Source organism: Cetorhinus maximus, chromosome 11 (genome assembly GCF_964194155.1).
Source record: "Cetorhinus maximus chromosome 11, sCetMax3.hap1.1, whole genome shotgun sequence".
Taxonomy (NCBI): domain Eukaryota; kingdom Metazoa; phylum Chordata; class Chondrichthyes; order Lamniformes; family Cetorhinidae; genus Cetorhinus; species Cetorhinus maximus.
Genome location: NC_135889.1, coordinates 67,137,137 through 67,157,249, shown reverse-complemented (window position 1 = coordinate 67,157,249; position 20,113 = coordinate 67,137,137). Strand labels below are relative to the sequence as shown.

The following is a 20,113-nucleotide window of genomic DNA, read 5'->3' as shown; positions in this document are numbered from 1 at the left end:
GGGCTGGTTAAATGGCAGCAAAAAATGTCAGGAGAGAAGCCAATCATCTTCCCATTACCTTGGGGTATTTGGAAAGGTGGGAACAGCAGCGGCTCGGCTGCCCACCGACTGGAGGTGGACGGCCAATTAATCCAATTAACTGGCCTATTAATGGCCATTTTCCATCTCTTCCGTCAATTTTAGCAGCATCAGAACAGCCACCTGTCACACGGGGAGACACCAGGTACATTATGGTGGCCTTACTGTGGCTTCCCGGGGGAAGGCCTTCCTTTCCGGAGGCTCCATTTCCCACAGAGAGGCCCCACAATGGCAATGGCTGCTGCCGTAGCTCCCATACCACCACTGGGAGGTTCACGTTTCTGATTGCATTAAAAACATTTCTTACCAGCCCCTCAAAGGCACCTCAACATGAATGCCATCCTTAATAGGATAGTGGTTCCAGTGGTGGCCTCTTAATTGTCTGCCACTGGTAAAATTTCCTCTGCGGTCCCACTGTTTGTCCATGCAGGCACGGGACCCATATTTGATCCCAGAGGTAGAACCAGCATGCTGGTAAAATTCCAGCCTGTATCTTGGATATGTAATTGTCTAATCAGGATGCAAGGTGGGCTAGGGTTTTGGCACGGTTGCCACAGGTATTGTGGTATTTAACTTAGAAACTGTATATCGAAAAAATTACTGATCAGTTTATAAAAAGATATCGCTTTGCCTCTTTGTAAAGTCTTGCCTGTTATGTTTTAAATCACAAGCTAATTGAAGCAGACATGCAGGTGCAGCAAGCAGTTAAGAAGGCAAATGGTATGCTGGCCTTCATTGCAAGAGGATTTAAGTATAGGAGCAAGGATGTCTTACTGCAGCTGTACAGGGCCTTGGTGAGACCACACCTGGACTATTGTGTGCAGTTTTTGTCACCTTACCTAAGAAAAGGATATACTTGCATAGAGGGAGTGCAGTGAAGGTTCACCAGACTGATTCCTGGGATGGCAGGATTGTCGTATGAGGAGAGATTGGGCCTACTAGGCCTGTATTCACTGGAGTTTAGAAGAATGAGAGGGGATCTCATTGAAACATATAAAATTCCGACAGGGCTGGACAGACTGGATGCAGGGATGATGTTTCTTCTGGCTGGGGGGTCTAGAACAAGGGGTTACAGTCTCAGGTTATGGGGTAGACCATTTAGGATTGAGATGAGGAGAAACCTCTTCACTTAGAGTGAGGTGAACCTACAGAATTCTCTACCACAGAAGGCTGTGGAGGCCAAATCACTGAATATATTTAAGAAGGAAATAGATAGATTTCTGGACTCTAAAGGCTACAAAGGGTATGGGGAGACGTGGGGCTTTTGGTGGCTCTCCAGCTGGTAGGTGGGGCTCCAGTTGCTTGGATTAAATTCTGTCCTTTGTGTGGGGAAGGAGAGTTCTAATCTAATTGTGATAAAATCATGTCAGCATTGCAGGAGAAATTGATATTTTATGTACTGCTACATTTTTATTTATGTATGTGACCAGCTGGGTAGCCTATTGGCAGTTGCAAATGCTCAGTTGAAAGCAGGTACATGGTGAGCAGACAGCAACATTGTTTATTCCACACTGCACCAATTTGCTGGAGCTACCCCAGTGCTGGTAATTCAGTTAGGTCACATTACATCCCGTTAGCTAAACTGTGTACTTCCAGCTTCATTGAATGACACAGCTATTTGAAACAGAACGCATCTTAAATTGTTCTAATGGAAGTTCATTTTAAATCTGACTCCCAGTAAAAGGGAGGGAGTAGAGCAGCGAGCAAAGGCTGCGGCTTTAAAGGTGTTAACTGTACTATGGCTCTTTTGTGCATTGGCTGTCCGCCCAAAGGAAAGACATAGCAGGCAAGGTTGTTCATGTTGTCTCTAATTTCAGTTGTTAGATTTAATTGGCTCCATTGACTGTTCTTGAAATCAAATTGTAAATGTTTGCAGTATGCAAGTTTTCCTTTAATTGTAGTTTTTTATTGCCTAGTGCATTTATTACTTTATCAAATATTTAGGAACTTTAGCTTTGGTCAATCAGTTTTGGAAAGTATTTTTCATTAGTAAAGCACCTGGTTTGTAATTAGTGCAGGTAAAAATGTATTTAACTTTGGTTCATGTTTTGTTCAAATACTAAAAATAATGCATTGTATCAAGCAGAATGAAACTTATTTGATGGTTCCTGATTTTGATAGAACAGCTTTTACCCTAGCCCTGTAATGCTGGTTGTTCATTTGGAACACATCTGAATTTCATCGCTACTTGTGATTTGGAAATAGTTTTATTAAAAGATTAGTTGTATCTTCAATATTCACACCTTATCGAGAGAGTGCCATGCTGACCTAGAGTTTTGAATTACACAAACCTAAGCAGGTAGCCATTCTGACAATGGCACAATTATAAAAAAGGCAGGCTGAATTTTGTGACCCACAACACATTTGTTCAAAGCTGAATACAGTTTATGTTTAGATGTAATGTTATTTCAATAAGAAAACTGGACATTGAATAGTCATTCTTCGACATCTATTACCATTAGGTTACTGATACCATCCAGTGTGCAGTCACAAACAGTCATTGTATGTAATTCTACTTAGTTACCTTCAATACATTTGAGAAAATGATTAGTATCTTATTGGTCACAGAGGAATTGAAGAATCTCTGAATATATTCAGCCTTTCTTTTGGCAAAGTTCATATTTTTGTCTGATATTAGTCTTTTGAGAGAACTGAGTGAATAATACTTGGTGCATGGTGAGGAAGTGTCAGACTGTTTTATGGCTCTTTTGTAGGCAATGAAAAATGCATCACCATCACTATTTTCTGGGTTTTTTTACATTACATGAGGAGTTTTATTTTGTTTCTCTTGTGTCATTAAAATTTACATGCTCTTGAATAGCAAAGCAAAGGCAGATGTATGTTGGTGTTTGTGTCCTGACTTATTTGTGGTGAATATGTGGCCAAAAAAGTGCTTACTAGCACATGCTGTGCTTCCACGGTTTCAAAAACATGGGCCAGAATTTTTGACTCGGCGAGTGGGCCATGAAATGACGTGGGGTGACGTCGGGCATGCGTCCCAACATCACCGCGTGTCATTTAGATTTTAAGTTCGGCGGGCGCGCAGCCGACTTGGCTGCGCACCCACCAAACTGTCAAAGGTCTATTAAGGCCATTTGAAAACTAATTAAACCAATAAACTGAGCTGCCCGTCCAATCTTAAGGTTGGCGGGCAGGCAAAGAACCCAGGCGGCCTTCGCAATTTTCATGGAACCTCATCGACGGGCGGGATGACGTTTCACGAAGGGTTTATAAATTGAATAAAATTTTTTTTAAAAAATTCATTGACATGTCCCAGCTCATGTGACACTGTCACATGAGGGGACATGTCTTAAATTTTTTTCTTTATTCAGCTTTTTAAAATTTAAACTAATCTCCCTGAGGCACGAAAGAGCACAGGCCCTGACTTAGGGAATCCACACCCCCCCGCCCCCGCCCGCACAGGAAGCGCTCAGCACTTCCGGGCACATGACATCCTGGGTGGGCCTTAATTGGCCCACCGATGTAAAATGGCAGTGCGGACCCAATCAGGGGCGTCGATTGGGTTTGCGTCCGCCCCCGCACAACCCCCCCAACGGGGGGAAAATTATCTCCATGGAGAATCAAGATGGAGGTGTCTCTGAAGAGAGTTGAAAAATATTTAGCATTGAAAAATCCATAGCTGCCAGGCTGTGGAAGGGCATTTAAGGACCTCATCCTGTTGCCACTGCTAACCGCCATGTGGGGAATCCGAAAAGTAAACCCTATCGGGGTTGCTTGCAGGCTTCTGGGATTTGGGGGGGTGGCGGTGTCCCATGTTGACCTGGCATTGGGAAGTGTGGTGCCCACTGAGAGCCACTTCCCTGCCCTTGCTGCTGAGTCCCCTCCCCTTTTTTTAAATGTCCCTATGATTTTTCTCCAGGATTGCACACAGCAGTGTCCTGGAGATTGATCTTCAATTCCTGGAGACTCCAGGCCAATCTTGGAGGGTTAGCAACCCTACATCTGTTACGATTAGGAGTTTCATATGGTAACATGACCCAGGGCTATAACACTAAATGCCTGTGTATGCAATCACATATGCTTCTCCAGTCTACAAGAAGCAAAACTGATGACACCAACATGCAACAAGACCAATTGAAGAAATCAAGAAGCTGGTTTCTTTTCCAAATCACATGTGGCTGAACAGGTGAGTAAATGCTGAATTTTAATTTTTTCCATATTGCTTCCCCTATCATATAAAGCAAACAACACTATCTCAGCTAACAAGCTCATTTTTATTTTTTCCTGCCACTTTTTCTCTCAATCTGACTGCTCTGCCTTAAACATGGAAGAATATATTCTCTCCCTGTCTCCCTTATCAGCCTTCCAAATCTTAACAGGACATTGGCGCATAACCTCTGCTCCCTTGGATGTCGTACCTAGGGGGTACCCCAAAGATACTCTGGAGAACCCCCCAACCACCACCCCGCTCCTCCCAGAAGTTCCCACATAAAGATTGCATGGCAATTGCCTAGGAAGTTCAAATTTCTGTAGGGCAATTGCCCTGCAATGGGAAGCATCCAATACTATGATTTAAATCACAAACTTGGTTCCAACTGTTTTAAAATAATAGTTACCCAGAAAAAGTTAGAAGAATTAAAACACTTCAGGCTTCTAATTAACTACAGTATTGATCACCTTCCCCACCCTCCGCCCACAACCCCCCGACCCTCCAGCAATCCCCGCGACCCGCGACTACCCTCCCCACATTACCACAACCCTCCCGACTACCCCGCCCGACCCTCCACATGACCACTCCAACTACCCCCGACCCCCCCACGCTGACCACCCAACCCCCATCCTACCCACTTACCTTATACACTTACCTTCTCCCTGGCTTCTCAAAGTGGCTGGACCTTTAAACTTACCTGCTTTATGGCAGCTAGTGCTGTATAAAGGGGGCATGGCTTCCTTACCTTCGACTCAGCTGCCCTCGGCACAAGGCCTTGGCAACCTGCTGCGCTGCACCTTCCTCACCTGGCCTGAGTCAGAAGGTCAGGCGAGAAAGGTGCAGCTTCATTTTAGGGGTAAGTAACTAGGAGCCAAGTGGCAATTCGTCCGATTGCCACTCCATGAAAGTTACGGCCCAGAGTTTCTCTTTAGTTCCCGATCAGCATAGGAAGTTTTAAGTTTGGCTTTGGATTCCCTCCTTGTCTGGAGGTTGTTCAATGAAATATGTTGTCAGTTAAAATAGATATCATCGTCCCGAGGCGAAGGCTCTGTGGTATCTCTCCCCAGCTAAGTTCAAATGAACAAGATCATCCCAACAAAAATAGGTGGATGATTACTGGGGTGTTAAATAAACTCCATTGCTCTAAAGAATGTTTCCACACTTTCCCTGGATTCTAAATCACTGCAGTTCTGCTGTTCAGAGAATTTAACACCATACTAGTAAAATTTAACTTAACGATAACATTTTAATATAAATCATACCAAGATCCTTGCAAGACAACAGTCAGAATAGATAATAGAAACCCCAAAGTGTGACAGGTGATTTATCGTGTAAATTTAACCAGATTCTAAAATCTTCAGCCTGGTGTAGTAAATTATATAAGTACATGCTGTGATTTTATATTACATTCATGGCTATTTCCTCCGGATTTTCAAGGGCCAGTGAGAGCTCACCAGACGCTGCCGGAACCACGAAAATTCACAAGGTACGAGCCCCACTGTCAGGGTGAACCCATTCCACAGGCGCCCTGGTTTTCACACAGGAAAGAGAACTCTTCGCAGGGCTCCCACCAACTTTTCTGGGCTCCTTTGCATTGCTGCACTAGATGCTGTAAGATGCTCATATCTGCCATACCAGAGGCAGTTTGCCTTGGAGACCTGCTGCGGACATGGGTGTGGCTCGGCGTGAAATTTACACCATCTTCCCCAGATTTTCAAGGGCCAGCGAGAGCTCACTGGATGCCACTGGAGCTACAACACTTTAGGGTGGTGGTGTAGTGGTTATGTTACTGGACTAGTAATGCAAAGGCCTGGACTAATGCTCTGGGGTTCAAATCCCACCACTGCTGTTGGTGGAATTTAAATTCAATTAATTAATAAATCTAGGCCAGGATTTGGCCTTGCCGGGGGGTGGGGGGCGAGTGGGAGTGGTCGAGAAGCCAACTGCTACTCGCAATCAGGGCCCGACTGCGATTTCACGCTGGCAGACCAACTAAATGTGTGAAGCATATGCTGCAGCGCTCAGCGCTGCCTGTGGCGGAGAGGGGGGACGGAAAGTGAGCATGCAAGCTCATGCATACGCATGGGTGCGCGCAGGAAAAGTTCCATGAGGCACAAAGCTGCCTCAGGGAAATAAAGACTTTGAAAAATAAAAAAGAGTTTAAAAATGTTAACAGCATGTCCCCTCATGTGACTCTGTCACATGAATAGGGACATGTTATTAATGAAATGTTAAAATTTTTATTTTACTTTTAATTACTGTTTGAAACCTCATCCCACCCGTGGATAAGGTTTCCTAAAAAATGCAAAGGCCACTTGGCCTTTTCGCCTGCCCACCAACCATAAGGTTAGATGGGCAGCGAAAAATTTCATTAAATTGGTACTTTAATGGCCTTAATAGGCTTGTTAATTGTCAGCGGGTGCGCTGCCAACTCCCGTGCGCGCCTTCCAACCGAAATATTGCACGAGTGCGTGATCATGCATCATTTTACGCTAGTTAGGGTTGGGCATGCGCCTGCCCGACAAGCGAAAAACTCTGACCCTGGATTTAAAAGTTAGTCTTAGTAATGATGATCATGGAACTATTGGATTGCTTTAAAACCCAGCTGGTTTACTAAAGTCCTTTAAGGAATGAAATCTGCTGTCCTTACCTGGTCTGGCCTCATGTGACTCCAGATCCACGCAGTGTAGTTGGCTCTTACCTGCCCCGTGCAATGAAACTCAGTTGTACCAAACCACTAGAAAAAAGTCAAAAAGGAATAAAATCAGATGGACCACCTGGCACTGCCCTAGACACCAGAAATAAAGGCACATGCAGCCCTGACAACCCGGCAAAGTCTCCTTCCTAACATGGTTTTGTGCCAAAATTGGGAGAGCTGCCCCACAGACTAGTTAAGCAAAAGCTTGACATAGTCATACACACCAAATCATACCTTACAGCCAATGTTCCACACACCTCCATCACCATCGCAGGATATGCCATGTCCTAATGGCACGAGGTGGTGGCACAGTGGGATACAGTCAGGCAGGAGTTGCTCTGGGAGTCCTCAACATTTGACTCTTAACCCCATGAAGTGTCATGGCATCATGTCAAACATGGCAAGGAAATGTCCTACTGATTACCATCTGCTGCCCTCCCTCAGGTGATGAATTGGTACTCCTGAAGTACTGAGGGTAGCAAGGGCACAGAATGTACTCTGGGTGGGAGACTTCAATGCCCATCACCAAGAGTGGCTTAGCAGCATCATTACTGACTGAGCTGGCCGAATCCTGAAGGACATGCCTGCTAGATTGGGTCTGTGGCAGGTGGTGAGGGAACCAATAAGAGGGAAAAGTCTACTTGACATCGCCCTCATCCATCCAACTGTTGCAGATGCATCTGTCCATGACAGTATTGGTAGGAGTGACGCTGCACAGGCGTTGGAGATAAAATACCATCTTCTCACTGAGGATACCCTCTATTTTGTTATGTGGCACCACCACTGTGCTAATTGGGGTAAATTCAGAACAGATCTAACAGCTAAATACTAAACATCTATGAAGTGCTGTGGACCATCAGCAACAGAATTGTATTCAACACCAATCAGTAATCTCATGGCCCAACATATCCCTTACTCTACCATAACCATCAAGCTGGGGATCAATCCTGCTTCACTGAAGAATACAGGAGAGCATGTCTGGAGCAGCACCAGACATACCTAAAAATGAGTTGCCAAGCTGCTGAAGCTATAATACAGGACTAGATGCATGCTAAACAGTGAAAGCGGCATGTGATAGACAGAGCAAAGCGATCCCACAACCAACAGATCAGATCACGGCTCTGTAGCTCTGCCACATCCAGTTGTAAGTGACGGTGCACAATTAAACAACTAGCAGGAGTTGGGGGTGGGGGGGGTGGGGGGCTCCACAAATATCCACTTAAATAATAACGGTGGAGCCCAGCACATCAGCTCAAAAGATGATACTGAAGCATTTGCGACCATCTTCAGTCAGAACTGCCGAGTGGATGATCGCTCTCAACATCCTCCTAGGTCTCCAGCATCACAAATGCCAGTCTTCAGCCAATTCAATTCACTTCACATGATATCAAGAAATGGCTGAAGGCACCGGATACTGCAAAGGCTATCGACCCTGACAATATTCTGGTAATAGTACTGAATACTTGTGCTCTGGAACTAGTTGCACCCAAATCAAGCTGTTCCAGTACACAGCTCCCTCACTAGCATCTACCCGACAATGTTGAAAATAGCCAAGGTATTTCTTGTCCACAAAAGCAGGATAAATCCAATTTGGCCAATTAACACGCTATCAGTTTACTCCCAATCAAAGTGATAGAAGGTGTCGTCGACAGTGCTATCAAGCGGTACTTGCCAGCATTAACCGGCTCACTGATGCTCAGTTTGTGTTCCATCAGGATCACTCCACTCCTGACCTCATTACAGCCTTGGTCCAATCATGGCCAAATGAGCTGAACTCAAGGTGAGGTGATAGTGACTGTCCTTGACATCAAGGCAGCATTTGACCAAGTGTGGCATCAAGCAGTCCTATGAAGTTATTTGGAATCGGGGGAAAACTATCCACTGTTTGGAGTCATAACTAGCACAAGGGAAGATGATTGTAGTTGGTGGAGGTCAATCATCTCAGCTGCAGGACATTGCTGTAGGAGTTCCTCAGGGCAGTGTCCTAGCCCCAACCATCTTCATCAACTTCCTTACATCTATCATAATGTCAGAAGTCGGGATGCTTGCTCATGATTGCACAGCCTTCAGTACCATTTGAGATGCCTCAGGTGCTGAAGCAGTACGTGTCCATGTACAGCAAGACCTGGACAACATTCAGGTTCAGGCTGATAAGTGACAAACAACATTTGCACCAAGTGCCAGATAATGACCATCTGAACAAGAGGTAATCCAACCATCTCCCCTTGACATCCATTGGTTTTACCATTGCTGAATCCCCCACCAAGAACATCCTGGGGGTTACCATTGACCAGAAACTGAACTGGACCAGCTATCTAAATACTGTGGCTACAAGAGCAGGCCAGAAACTGGGAATTCTGCGGAGAGTAACTCACCTCCGGACACCCTAAAGCCTGTCCACCAGCTACAAGGCACAAGTCAGCAGTGTGGTGATGGAATACTCTCCACTTGCCTAGATGAATGCAGCTCCATCAGCACTCAAGAAGCTTGACACTATCCAGGACAAAGCAGCCTCCTTGATTGGCACTCCATCCATCGCCTTAAACATTCACTCCCTCCGCCACTGACGCACAACGGCAGCAATATGTACTATCTACAAGATGCACTGCAGCAACTAACTAGCCTCTTTTGCAAGAGTTAATGACCTGGAACTCACTACCCATAAGGTTGGTAGAGGCAGAAACAATCAAGAATTTAAAAAGGAAATTTGATGGGCACTTGAAGGAAATAACCTTCCAAGGCTATGGGAACAACTGAAGGAGAGAGAGTGGGACTGACTGGATTGCTCCACGGGGAGCAGGCACTCGATGGGCTAAATGGCCTCCTTCTGTGCAGTAAATGACTATAATTAAACCCTACTGAACCCACCTAGAAAGGACAAGGGCAGCAGATGTATGGGAACACCATCACCTACAAGTTTCCCTCCAAGCCACACACTATCATCGTTCCTTCATAGTCTCTGTGGCATAATCCTGGAATTTCCTTCCTACAGCACTGTGGGTGTACCTGCACCACATGGACTGCAGTGGTTCAAAAAGGCAGCTCCTCACCACCTTCTCAAGGGCAGTTAAAGGCAATAACACTGTCCTTGCCAGTGATACTGACATCCCATGAAAGTATATATATAAAGAAATGCTCCTTATAGTTGACTGTAAGGATGTGCTTAGTAGGATCTGTTTCAACTTTTTCTTACCTTAACTATGAGCTGCTAATAGATAATTAGTTGGTTAACTAAGTAGCTTGATTAGCAGTTAAATAGCTGATGTAATTAGCTGTTTTCTGGCAGTTTTTCTTTTAGCAGTTGGGTTTTTGTATAAATTAATTCAACATAAATTTGAACTCAGTAGGAAGTTATTAATTTTTGAGTCCAACAGAGCGTGAAAGATCAGGAGGCTGGAGTTTAGCCTTAACAGAAATTCAGCCTTGAGATGTTCTTGGATGGGAGTTTCTTCCCCCTAATTAATAATTGTGGGAAGTGGCTAGGTAGAGTTCAAGAGCCCCTGAAAGCTGCATCTCTCAGCAGAGATAGCAGTAAACCTTACCCTCTGATGAGCAGTTCCCCGGGCTGTCCATGCATACTTGTACCAGGTGCATCACCACATCCCTCCACCTCAGTCTCTGAACCAGCCATGGTGCCAAACTATACTGGTGTTTGGGAGTGATAGAACAACTGGGGCAGGATTTTCAGCTCGGTGTGTGGGCACGCGCCCGACAGGCACGAGCGTGAAATAGCACTCGCGCAACATTTTGGTCGGCGGGCGTGCATGAGAGTCAGCAGCGCGCCCGCCAACGATTAAGAGGACTATTAAGCCCCTTAATTAATTAAATTAATTTAATTTTTTGCTGCCCGACCAACCTTACAGTTGGTGGGCGAGCGAATAGGCCAGGCAGCCTTTGCATTTTTTTGACTAAAAAAAAAGCCAATAAATTTTTAAAACTCATATTTCACATGTCCCTGTTCATGTGACAGAGTCACATGTGGGGACATGTTTTCCTATTTTTAAAATCTTTATTTCTCATGTTAAAAATCTTCAGCTCCCTGAGGCAGCTCTGTGCCTTCAGGGAGCTTTCACTGAGTGTGCGCATGCGCACACTTCAGTGCTTGCACTCCTCCCGCCCTCACCCAGGTAGCCCTGAGGTTATCAGCGCGAGTTTCACGCTGGCTAGATGTTAATTCGCCAGCCAGCATGAAATTGCAGTCGGGGCCTGATCGTGGGTGGCAGACTGTTGCACACCCGCCCAACGAGGGGAAAATCCTCCCCATGATGGTGCCTCTTCAAAAGCACTGCTGCTCTCAAGTGTCTTCTTTGGGGGTTGTTGTGGGTGTTCAGAAGGATACAGTGAAAAGGGGGATGGAGAAGAGTTGATATGGCAGTGGGAGTCTGCGCAATCGTAGAATACATGCAACACAATGAATGTGAATTTTTCCAGTTCAGTAAAAAACTTAGCCTCAAAGTGGCTGATTCACAGAACTCTGGCAGATTTACATTTCTCTAGTTTGCAGGTCTAGCTTGCCTGGTGTCTTGAGGCAAGAGCTAGGCCATTCAAGAGCGATGACAGGAAGCATTTCTTCACAGAAAGAGTTGTGGAAATAATGAATTTTCTCCCCCCCCGAAGATCAGTCGTGGCTAGTTTGAAGATGTTACAACCATGGTTGATAGGTCATTTGTTAGGTAAGGTTACTATGGAACCAAGGCCAGTAAATAGAGTCGAGACCCCTATCAGCCATGATCTAGTTGAATGATGGACAAGCATGAGAGACTGAATAGCCTACACCTATTCCTTGGTTTCTAAAATTCAGATTTACAAGAAGCAAAGCAAGTAGGGAATTTGTACTCTTGAAACTATGAAGAAAATTAGTCCTGCTGAAAGTTTAAACGAGATTCGAGACAAATTGGAGGCAGCAAAAAAAACCTAGGGAAATTTTTTCCCCCTACTGGGGGGTAAGTGCAGGAGTGGGCACGGGCGGACGCATCTCCGATCGGTGCCCCCAATTGGGGGCGCGCCGCCATTTTACGTGGGCAGGCCAATTAAGGCCTGCTGAGCATGACATCCGCCAGGAAGCACTATGCGCTCCCTGTGCAGGCGGGAGGGGGTTCCCTCAGCCAGGAGTGCGCTCTTTCGCGCATGTGCGTGAAAGAGCGCACAGATCTCCCTGAGGCTAAGTGCTGCCTCAGGGAGATCAGCTCCAATTTAAAACTTTTAATAAACATGTTTAAAATTTTCCCTGTCATGTCACCTTATGTGACATGTCCATATGTTTTATTGAAACTGTCTTAAAAATTTAAATACCCTCATGATACCTCATCCCGCCCATGGATGAGGTTTCACGCTTTTTCCAAAGCCCGCCAGGGCTCCCGGCCTGCCCGCCAACCTTAAGGTTGGACAGGCAGGTCCATTAACTACCTTAATTAGTTTTTCAATGGCCTCAATAGGCCGTTGACAAGTCAGTGGGCGCGCAGCTGACTCAGCTGCGCCCCCACCGACCTGAAAATGGAAATGACGCGGGGTGACATCGGGAGCTCCACCCGACATCATCCTGCATCATTTTATGTGTCAGCGAGCGGGCCCCACCCCCTCTCACCGACCAGAAGATCCTACCCCTAATATGTCTAATCCCACAGCATCCCAACGATATAGGGCTTTTTTATGGCTCTACAACTGGACTAGATGGGTTGTAGCTACAAATATAGTCAGGAGTTTTTTTTTTAAATGTGTATGCACTCACTATGGTGACAAAGTCACACAAATATATGCATAGGCTGCATGTCACTCAGTTATGGAGGAGACCCAGGCCCAGTTCCTTTGCTTCTAGAACGTTGTTTTGTTCAAAAGAGAAAACATCAGGTGATTAAACCTCCAAGAGTACATCCAACCAGGGTGGGCAACCTTAATTTGGATACATTCTCCATTGGCACTTAAAGCAGCATAATATGATTGGAATAAAAACTTTCAGAAATGTGAATACCATTTGTGAGTTAATGATTTTTATATCAAAGCCCTTAGCGACTCTGATATTATACTGCATTTTACAAGTAAGGGGAGCATTGCAAAGCACTTAAGCCAGCATTCACAATTTGCCCAAAATGTATACAGGATCTGTTGACCTTTACATTTCTCAGCTGACCTTATTATTTCAGATTTCCAGTATCTGCAGTATTTTGCTTTTATCCTATTATAATCATGATGTAAATGTTAACACTCTTGTTCCTGTTGTGATATGAGAAACTAAGCAGCAATAATAGTAATTGTTTATGTTGCTAATGAAAGAAACACTAATATCAAACCTTCAGTTGGTGATAAGATGAATTTTATAAACCCTATGGGGAAGATTTTCCCCGTGTCGGGCACATGCAGCAGGCGGGCCCGGGAGTGGCCACAAAATGGTCCGCCACCCGCGATCGAACCCCGATCGCGATTTCACGCTGGCTGGCCAATTAACAACCAGCCAGCGTGAAATGCGCGCTGAGAGCATCAGCGCTGCCGGTATGGGGGCGGGAGGAGTGCGAGCGCTGAAGTTTGCACATGCGCGGGGGTGCACTCACTGAAAGCTCCCTGAAGGCACAGAGCTGCCTCAGGGAGCTGAAGGATTTAAAAATGAAATATAAAGATTTGAAAAATAAGGAAAACATGTCCCCACATGTGACTCTGTCACATGAACAGGGATATGTTGAAAATGAGTTTACATTTTTTTTATTGCTTTGCTATTCATCCCACCCCTGGATGAGGTTTCGCAAAAAAATGCAAAAGCTGCCAGGCCTATTTGCCTGCCTACCTACCAACCATAAGATTGCATGGGCAGTGAAAAAATCAACATAATTACCAATTTAAGGGCCTTAATAGGCCTCTTAATTGTCGGCGGGTGCTCGCCCGATGTCATCGTGCCCGCACGCTGAACTGAAAATCCTGCCCTATAAAAATATGAGTATTTTCAAAGCATAACATATTCTGGAAATTTGGATGACTGCACAAACCATCCAAACCTCATTCATATGGTTCTTGGCAACATTTACTCTCATCCCCACGATATATATTACAAATTTGTAAGAGAATCAAAACCATTTTCTTGATGGAGTTGATAAATTAAAAAGTTGCCTTGGAGTTGAGTTGAACTACAAAGTTAATTTTACATAAATAATAATTGATATAATTGATTAAAATATGCTTCATTCAGCAATTTTGGACTTGAAAGCCAAATTTGCATGCAGTTAATGAATTTGAACTGAAGATGAGACATCACCCTCCACAAGCCATTGACTTATGCCCACATCCTGCCTATAATTGCCAGTATATTTATATTGAATTCTGGTGTTTGTATAGAGGAGACTCCACTGAAAGCAGTTTTCTTATAATCAGAGGCAGAAATATGTAAATTGTTAGCAGATTCAGTTCTGAAAGTAATAATGTGCTGGTATGGTGCAATGGTCAAGTAACTTGCAAGAAGTAATTGTTTGCTTATGGCGGAAGGTGTAATAATGCAATTATGGGTTACATGAAGTCATTGAGCGCATTTGGTACTAAGTAAAAACGAAAACAAAAACTTTTTAAGCATTCTTTTCTTCAGCAAATATCTGTAATTTGAATATGGTACTAGTTTGTTTTGTGTTTTTGGAATGAGGTGTTAACAACTATTTATTTGAGATTAAAATGGGTATTCAAGATCCAGTGGCACAGGTCCTCCTGGGCCAGGATTTCCCGGTCGGCGAGCGGGGGGGCGGGGCCCACTTGCCGACGCGTAAAATGACATGGGATGACGTTGGGTGGAACTCCCAACGTCACCCCGCGTCATTTCAATTTTCAGGTTGGCGGGGGGCGCAGCTGAATCAGCTGTGCGCCCGCCGACCTGTCAATGGCCAATTGAGGCCATTAAAAAACTAATTCAACTAGTTAATGGACCTGTCTGTCCAACCTTAAGGTTGGTGGGCAGGCCGGGAGCCCTGGTGGGCTTCAGAAAAATCATGAAACCTCATCCACAGTCGGGATGAGGTTTCATATGGGTTTTTAAAAATTTAACAAAAGTTTAATTGAAAGTGATGGACATGTCCCGACTCATGTGACAGTGTCACATGAGGGAACATGTCAGGGAAATTTTATTTCTCTACATTTACCATTTTTGAATTTGGAGTCGATCTCCCTGATGCAGCACTTAGCCTCAGGGAGATGAGTGCGCTCTTTTGCGCACATGCGTGAAAGAGCGCACTCTCGGCTGAGGGAATCCCCCCTCCACCCGCACAGGGAGCACATAGCGTTTATGGCCCGCCTACATAAAATGGCACCGTGCCCGAGGCATGCCCACTCCTGAATTCCCCCCCCCCACAATGGGGGGGAAAATTCTGCCCATATAAATGCTAGTCTTTCATTTTAAGTTTACTTTTCAATTTTGGGGGCAGAAATTCATGAGCATTCCCAAGGTGTCAATTTTCTTTCTTTGTTGAAGTTTGAGTGCTCCTAGTTCACTGTCTCTGTTTAGTTTAAAGGAGATAACTATTGCTGGTAAGTTAAGGGCCTCTTATGTAGCTACTAGGCTTTACTTTTAATAGATTTCCTCTGACACAGAGCAATCTTTGGTTAAGAGCTTCTCTGCAAAGCCCAAGAGACCAACATGTCATCCAAATGGAAGTGAAATGGACAATGTCTGCTAAAGGAGACGCTTGTGGACAGTGTTCACCAGCTGCTTATAGATTTTTAAATACAATTTATTTTCAGAGGTTTGGTTTAGAGCCAAATCAGCCTTTTCATTGGTGGGCTTTATTGCAACCATTAAAAACACAAAAATGGCTCCTGATCTTTCTTGGAAAAAATATATTCTGCAATCAATATTGTCTAGCAAAGGAGTTCTCAAGGATCACCTTCCTGATGCTATTATGTCTTCGTATTCAGCTGTATAAAATATCAGTCTCCTGGGTACTGTGGAGGACCATTCAAATATTGATTACTCTGCACTCAAGGTAGTCTATTAAACAGGAAGTCTGTGCGCTGCACAAGGGGTTTAGTTCCTCCTATTGATATATTTTACCTATAACAGTAATCTTCTTCACTGTGACTACACTTTGAAGATTGTCAAAATAGATAAATACAAATGTTTATTTTGCAGGACCTTTCAGAAATGATGGATTAAAAGTATCTGATGTGATGCCCATAATGAAGGAAAAAGTTGCCTTTGTATCAGGTGGGTAAATTGCAATATGGACCATTAGAGAAGTTAAGGTCAGGCTCAGCTGATGATTTAGCTCTTTTACACAGTGACTAAATTATACAGACCAGGAATGTCTCGGGTTTGATTTAGTTGATTTCAGCTATGTGGCGGTCAGTGGTAAAAATGGCATCCATGTCTGTGGAGGAAGAAAGGTCGTACAGGATGCTCACTCTGAATTGCTATCTAGCAAGTCCTGTTAAGCATGTAAGCATCAGGTGAGGTCAGGATTGGCCTCATGGTTATAATGCTCCTACTAATTGAATAACTTGATAAAATGCCACATCAAAGGTTATTGTGGAAAATAAAAGCTCATGGTGTAGGGGGTAACATATTGGTATGCATAGAAGATTGGCTAGCTAACAGGAAGCAGAGAGTTGGCATGAATGGGTCTTTTTTCTGGTTGGCAAGATGTGACGAGTGGTCTTCCACAGGGATCAGTACTGGGGCCTCAACCTTTTACAAATAATTAAATGACTTGGATGAAGGGACCGAAGGAATGGTTGCTAAATTTGCTGATGACACAAAGATAGGTAGGAAAGTAAATTGTGAAGAGGACGTAAGGAGGCTACAAAGTGACATAGGAAGGTTAAGTGAGTGGGCAAAGATCTGGCAAATGGAGTATAATGTGGGCAAATGTGAAATTTTTCATTTTAGCAGGAAGAATAAAAAAGCTTATTATCTAAATGGTGAGAGATTGCAGAGCTCTGAGGTTCAGAGGGATCTGGGTGTCCTGGTGTATGAATCACAAAAGGCTAGTATGCAGTCACAGCAGGTAATTAGGAAAGCTAATAAAATGTTATCATTTATTGTGAGGGGAATTGATTACAGAAGTAGGGAGGCAATGCTTCAGTTGTACAGGGCATTGGTGAGACCACATCAGGAGTATTGTGTACAATACAGGTCTCCTTATTTAAGGAAAGATGTAAATGTGTTAGAAGCAGTTCAGAGAATGTTTACTAGACTAATACCATGAAAGGGCAGGTTGTCTTTTTAGGAAAGGCTGGACAGGTTAGGCTTGTATCCACTGGAATTTAGAAGAGTAAGAGGTGACTTAATTGAAATCTTTAAGATTCTGAGGGGTCTTGACAGGGTGGATGTGGAGAGGATGTTTCCCCTTGTGGGAGAATCTAGAAATAGTGGTCACTTTAGGAATAAGGGGCGTACATTTAAGACAGAGATGAGGAGACATTTTTTCTCTCAGAGGGTTGTGAGTCTTTGGAACTCTCTTCCTCAAAGGGTGATGGAAGCAGAGTCTTTGAATATTTTTAAGACAGAGCTAGATAGATTCTTGATTAACAAAGGGGTGAAAGGTTATTGGGTGTAGGCAGGAATGTGGGATTGAGAATATATTCAGATCAGCCATGATCTTATTGAATGGTGGAGCAGGCTTGAGGGGCCGAGTGGCCTACTCCTGCTCCTAATTTGTATGTTAGTATGTAACTTGCCAATGCTCACTGACAATTTGCAGTGTCAGGTATTTGGCACATCTAACTATACCTCTTGAAGGGTCAACGCTTTCAGCAAAGGAGCAAAGAAAATTGGAAAAATAATATTTCAAGTACCTCATTCAAAAAATGTTGATAATTTAGCTATTAATTCTTTGTTTTTCTCTATAAAAGATGATAAAGTAGGCTTATGATTTACCACCAACATGGAACTCAAACTGCACTTTCACCCATCCGTGTACAGGTCCAATACCCAAAATTCAGCTGAACAAAAACCAGAAATGCCCAAAACTGGACATATTTGTAGTAGAGAACTTAAAGTTTGAGCCACTGCACACTGGTTTTTGTCTGCTTGAATAATGCTTGCTCAGACTTGAACAGGAGCAGCTATGCTAAAAAGCTGGTAATTGACATGCGGTTTAGGTCATCGTGAGGTAATCTTCAATCATGATTACCTCACGATGTAATCATGATTGTCCATAAAGAAAACAATGAGTCAATTTGAGTACTGGACATTTTTGAAATGATGCACTGGTCAGGCACAGTACAGGTTGGACACCCAAAATCTGGGAAAATACGGACCCGACATGGTCTCAGTTCCGAGGGTACCAGGGTACCAGGGTCTGTTTCAACTGAGAATCAACCTAATTGTCCTCAGTGCTCCTAACTACATATTCATCGTGGAGTCTCAGCATTATCTTCTTCTAGAGATAAATCACTTCTGAGGAGGGGAAGGAAACTCCAGTGCTACTTGAATTGCTGATGGTGTAAGGCAGCCATTTTGTGTCAGTAACAATATCCCTTACTGCAATGCCGAAGTTGCTGTGTCTCCCATGCATTAAGCCTGTAACTTTAAACACTCTACAGTCGAGGTATTTCTATCTATAATTTAGCAAGGGAGGATCCAGCTTTTTGACCCTGAGAGAATGTGGATCCGAAAAAGGAATAGCATTGCTGAGGATGCAGGATGAAATATTCCTACCTGGGTCTGCAAAGGGAGGCATAGGTTCCAATTGGCAAGAGCCAGAGCCCACTTGTGGCATCTGTTCAGCCTGACATCTTTGCAGAGCAAAGAAATAGATGGCGGTCTAAGGGAGATGCCATCGTTTCTGAAGTCCAGTACACAAAAAATAAATGTGGAAAAAATTAAAATGAATTCTTCTTCAACTGTAAAATTATATAGAGTTACTTAGGGCTTACATATTGAAAAATATAATTTCATTGCAGGAGGACGTGATAAGAGAGGTGGCCCAATTCTAACTTTCCCAGCACGGAGTAATCACGATAGAATAAAACAAGAGGATCTCCGGCAACTTGTCACATATTTAGCAAGCGTACCCAGGTAAAATACCCACGTTGTGTTTGAAACATTTTAATGACAAACCTATTGGTGGAATTAGTTCTTAGAAATGCAATAATCATCCTGTATTTTGTGTGTAAAATATTATTCAAATACATTTGGAATTCAATACATATTTTGCAAATACAGAACCAGCAGTGTAAATTCAAATGTAGCCCATTTGCAAACAGATCATTGTTGGTTTTGACTGATGGTTGTCAATCGACACAAGTGAACCAGGGTACCATCTCCTGTTATAAATCCTTACCAGTTTATATAAAAGAGCTGAATTACAACATGAACCAATACTTTATTCTTTGACTGTTATTTTCTTATTTTGATAAACTTTAAGTCGAAGACCTGTCCACTGGTTCAGGTGAACAGTAAAACTCTCATAGTTGTTTAAAGATTAGCAATGCTTTAGATGTTAACAAGGACGGGTTATGAAAGCGGATGTTGGGTGGCAAGGGTGCGGATGGTCACTGAGTTTTGGACAGGAAACCCGGAAGTCTGGGTTTTCCTTTGTGCTGTGAATTTTAACTACACAATATGTGTCTTTTGGCCCAGACAGGTTTCCCACCTGGAAGTCAGCCTGATTGAAAGGTTTAGCTTCCAGTTGGATGGGAAGCACTAGAGTTCAGGCCACACAGCCAGGTAAATCAAATCCGATCCATGGTCAGGGAATCCGATTCATCATGCAGGGGTCGGGGAGGGGGGGGGGGGGGGGGGGTGGCTGGTGCGGGGAGAGGGGTGTCTGATCCTGAGGTGGGAGTTCGATTCTGGACTCTGGAGAGGGTCCAATCACTGACCCTGGGTGGAGATGATCCAATCCTGTTGAGTGGTACAATTCTCAAATTCGAGGGCCTTTGTATGGGGTGGGAGGGGGGGTGATCTTGGGCATCTGGGGGAAGCACTCCTGCTCCTCCTGATCAGCAAGTAGTCCTGTAAAGGCACTTAGCTTCTCTCGGTTTAGCGTCACCTCCCTCTACTTCCCCATCCTCCTCTCTCACATCCTGCTCCTTCCGATGGGCTGTCCCTTTCTAGGGCCTCACCCTCCAGATCCACACCTCCCGATGGCCATGTTATGGAGAGTGCTGTAAACCACTACAATGATCAAGACCCTTGCAGGAAGTTGTTGGAGGGCATATCCTGACCAATCCTGGCACCAGAATCGCATCTTCAGAAG

General features: G+C 44.1%; 1 protein-coding gene across 1 annotated transcript in view; it reads left to right on the top strand.

Moving 5' to 3' along the window:
• kalrna (kalirin RhoGEF kinase a) overlaps positions 1–20,113 on the top strand; it is a 1,015,085-nt gene that overhangs the window by 386,789 nt on the left and 608,183 nt on the right. The window contains exons 2-3 of the mRNA XM_078552171.1: positions 16,042–16,116; positions 18,816–18,930. Coding sequence (XP_078408297.1) covers positions 16,042–16,116; positions 18,816–18,930 — 190 coding nt within the window. The remainder of the gene's footprint in view (positions 1–16,041; positions 16,117–18,815; positions 18,931–20,113) is intronic.